At 39.5% G+C, this 3488-nt stretch overlaps 1 protein-coding gene across 1 annotated transcript; it reads right to left on the bottom strand.

Moving 5' to 3' along the window:
• Positions 1-2259: 2259 nt before the first annotated feature.
• LOC100353903 (olfactory receptor 5AN6-like) lies at positions 2260-3204 on the bottom strand. The gene has a single exon (XM_002709177.3). It carries the CDS (start codon positions 3202-3204, stop codon positions 2260-2262), a length of 945 nt encoding a protein of 314 aa, XP_002709223.3.
• Positions 3205-3488: the final 284 nt, after the last annotated feature.

Raw genomic sequence — 3488 nt, 5'->3', positions numbered from 1 at the left:
AAATAAATAAATAATAAAAGTTAAAAAATATTAAAAAAAAGGAAGCAGGATTTATCAAGCAGTTGTGTCTACAGTTGCCCAAAAGACTTGCCTTAAGTTCTTAACACATAAATACTCATGTAGATTTGGAATTTTCCCTCCTCAATGAAATATGGAGGAACTGGCAAGATGCTTTTGTATTACAATCATCTCCTGGAAGTTTCCATGATCACTGTCCAAAGATTATTATCAAAACCAGAATCTTATCAGGTGAAAAACAATAGAATTATAATTTTAGTCCCTGATATTTTTCATTTGTTGATATAATTTTATCTCAACTCTCCAGTATTTCTGTATGTCCATTAGCAATTCCAAATAAGGTGAGTAAGGAAATAACTAAATTTGACTTTCTTATGCTTTCAGAGGTTCCATTCCTTTTAGATAGTTTTAACAAATTACAAAAATCAGGGACGAGATTACCTCTGGGACAGAGGGAAAGTTTCTGGATTCCTGTTCTGGTTACATGGTGGAGACAGAAGGAGAAACAGAGCCAACTTTATAGCAATAATCTAAGAAATTTTCTAGGAATACCTAATTAGCTAACTGGTCAAACAAACCTTAACTGTGGCAGACAATTTAAGCATTCATATTACAAAGACTTTCTTATCAGTGCAAAATTAGAAAAACTTTCTTCTGCTACTTTTGCCTTGGACAAACACATGAGTCAAATTAGGGGACTGGCACTGTGGTGCATCAGGTAAAGCTGCCACTTGCCATGCTGACATCCCATATGGGCGCTGGTTTGAGTACCAGCTGCTTCACTTCCAATCCTGCTGTCTGCTATGGCCTGGGAAAACAGTAGAAGGTGGCCCAGTGCTTGGGTCCATGCATCTGCACAGAAGGCCCGAATAAGCCCCAGGCTCCTGGCTTTGGATCTGTCCAGCCCCAGCTGTTGGAGCCATCTGGGGAGCAAACCAGCAGATGGAAGACTTGTCTCTCTCTCTCTCATTCCCTCTGTCTCTCTGTAAGTCTGCCTTTCAAATAAATAAAAGAGTCAAAGGGATCACATAAACAAGACTAGTGTCTGCTAATACTAACTGATAGAATAAAAAAGGGAGAGAATGATCCAACATTGGAAGCAGGATACAGAGCAGACTCATAGAATGGCAGATGTCCTAAACAGCACTATGGCCTCAGAATCAGCCCTTAAGGCATTCGGATCTGGCTGAAAAGCCCATGAGAGTATTTTAGGCATGGAAAGCCAAGACTCTGGGGAAAAAAAAAAAAAACTAAATGAAAGATCTCTGTGAGTGAGATCCCAGTAGAAAGAATGGGGCCATCAAAGAAGAAGGTACCTTTCTCTGGAGGGAGGAGAGAACTTCCACTTTGACTACGACCTTGTCTAAATAAGACCGAAGTCGGTGAACTCAAAAGGCTTCTATAGCCTTAGCAACTCATGACAAGAGCCTAGGGAGATTACTGATGCCATAAACAAGAGTGTCAATTTGTTAAGTCAACAACAGGAGTCACTGTTTCTTACTCCCCATGTAGGATCTCTGTCCTTAATGTGTTGCTCAATGTGAATTAATGCTATAACTAGTACTCTAACAGTATTTTATACTTTATGTTCTGTGTGGTACAAACTGATAAAATCTTTACTTGATATATACTAAATTGATCTTCTGTATATAAAGAGAATTGAAAATGAATCTTGATGTGAATGGAAGGGGAGAGGGAGCAGGAAATGGGAGGGTTGCAGGTGGGAGGGAAGTTTGGGGAGGGGGAGCCATTGTAATCCATAAGCTATACTTTGGAAATTTATATTTACTAAATAAAAGTTTAAAAAATATTAATCCAAAATTTCCAGAGGTGAAAAATAGGTAAAATGTTAGAAATAACTTAATTAGCTAGGTTATTTTTTGAACGATCTCCCAATACTATCAATAATCTGTGCTACTTAAAACGAAATGCAATACAGAGACTTGTTGGTTTCTTGAAGCCCTGACCAACATTGACATCTCTGGTCATGGATGTAGCCCTATAATAGGCAGTAATGGCAGTATTAATTAACTACAAAAGTAATTGTGGATTCCTTGGTCTACTGATTTATTAGATCACAACTGATGAAGGATGAATATTGAGCCTGGCTTTGTGCCAGTCTTGGGTTTACATTAGAAGTTTATAGAAGCTGTTGTTTTTCCCATAATTTGGAGACTTGAGGATAAATGTTTAAATGCCCTTCTTCCTATGATGTTTATGCATCTGAAATAAATTCCATAATTAGTAACACCAGGAAAAAATTCTCTTCTTCCATCTGTTTAGGGCATCTTTGATTGCCTTGTTCCTCAGACTATAGATCAACGGATTTAACAAGGGGATTATAATAGTGTACAAGACTGTTGCCAGCTTGTTTTGCCTCAGGGAGTCACTAGAGTTTGGAAACATATAAACAAATATACCTGAACCAAAGAAAAGGGTCACTGCAGTCAGGTGAGAAGCACAAGTGTTGAATGCTTTGGATCTGCCTTCTGCTGAAGTGATCTTCAGAATGGTGGCAACAATAAAACCGTAAGATACCATGATGACCAAGACAGATACGAGTCCAAAGATCACTGTGAGCACAGAGATCAGTACTTGAAAGAAAAAGATGTCAGAGCAGGAAAGGATAATCAGTTTGGGCAGGTCACAGAAGAAACTGTTGATGACATTTGGCCCACAGAAATGGAGCTGGAGCAAAGCACACAGTTGGATAGATGAGCCAAGGAATCCAGTTATCCAAGATCCTGCCACCATCTGCACACAGAGGGTAGGTGACATGATGGTTGTGTAGAGCAGTGGGTTACAAATGGCAGCATACCGGTCATAAGCCATGGCTGCCAGAAGACAGCACTCTGTCAGGCCAAGGCTAGAGAAGAAGAAGCACTGCACGGTGCACCCCATAAAAGAGATGAACTTATTCTTCTTCAAGAAGTCTGAGAGCATCTTGGGGGCTATAGTGGAAACATAGCAGATGTCCAGAAAGGACAGATTACTGAGGAAAAAGTACATGGGTGTGCACAGATGGGAGTCCATCCTGATGAGCGTGATGAGGCTCACATTCCAGGACACTGTCATGAGATATATCCCTAGGAATACTGAAAAGAGGACAATGGTGAGCCTTGGAAATTCGGAGAATCCCAAGAGAATGAACTTCGTAACTGTTGTACTGTTCCTTTCTCCAGTCATTGTATTGGTGACCCTAGGATCTATAGGGAAAGAAGAGAATAAATCTCCAAACCAAATGTCATCTCATTTTTTATTGAAATAAATCTCCTGTCCACACTGAGCACAGAACCAATTGAAATATCGAGTCATTTCAGAGGAAATAGTTCAGTTATCCTTATCCCTAAATAATCACCAAGGGTTCTATGCATCAACCTTCCCACATGTAAAAGAGGGTAATTACCATTCCTATTATTAATCAATCAGGCCCCATAGAGGAGAAAAGGAGGCTTTTTAAAAGGATGCAT

Source organism: Oryctolagus cuniculus, chromosome 1 (assembly GCF_964237555.1).
Source record: "Oryctolagus cuniculus chromosome 1, mOryCun1.1, whole genome shotgun sequence".
In the NCBI taxonomy this organism is placed as follows: Eukaryota; Metazoa; Chordata; class Mammalia; order Lagomorpha; family Leporidae; genus Oryctolagus; species Oryctolagus cuniculus.
The sequence above is the reverse complement of the archived record's forward strand: the minus strand, read 5'-3'. Positions and strand labels throughout refer to the sequence as shown.

Coding starts and splice junctions, on each gene's coding strand:
- LOC100353903 (XM_002709177.3), bottom strand. CDS start 3,204: ATGACTGGAGAAAGGAACAGTACAACAGTTACGAAGTTCATTCTCTTG.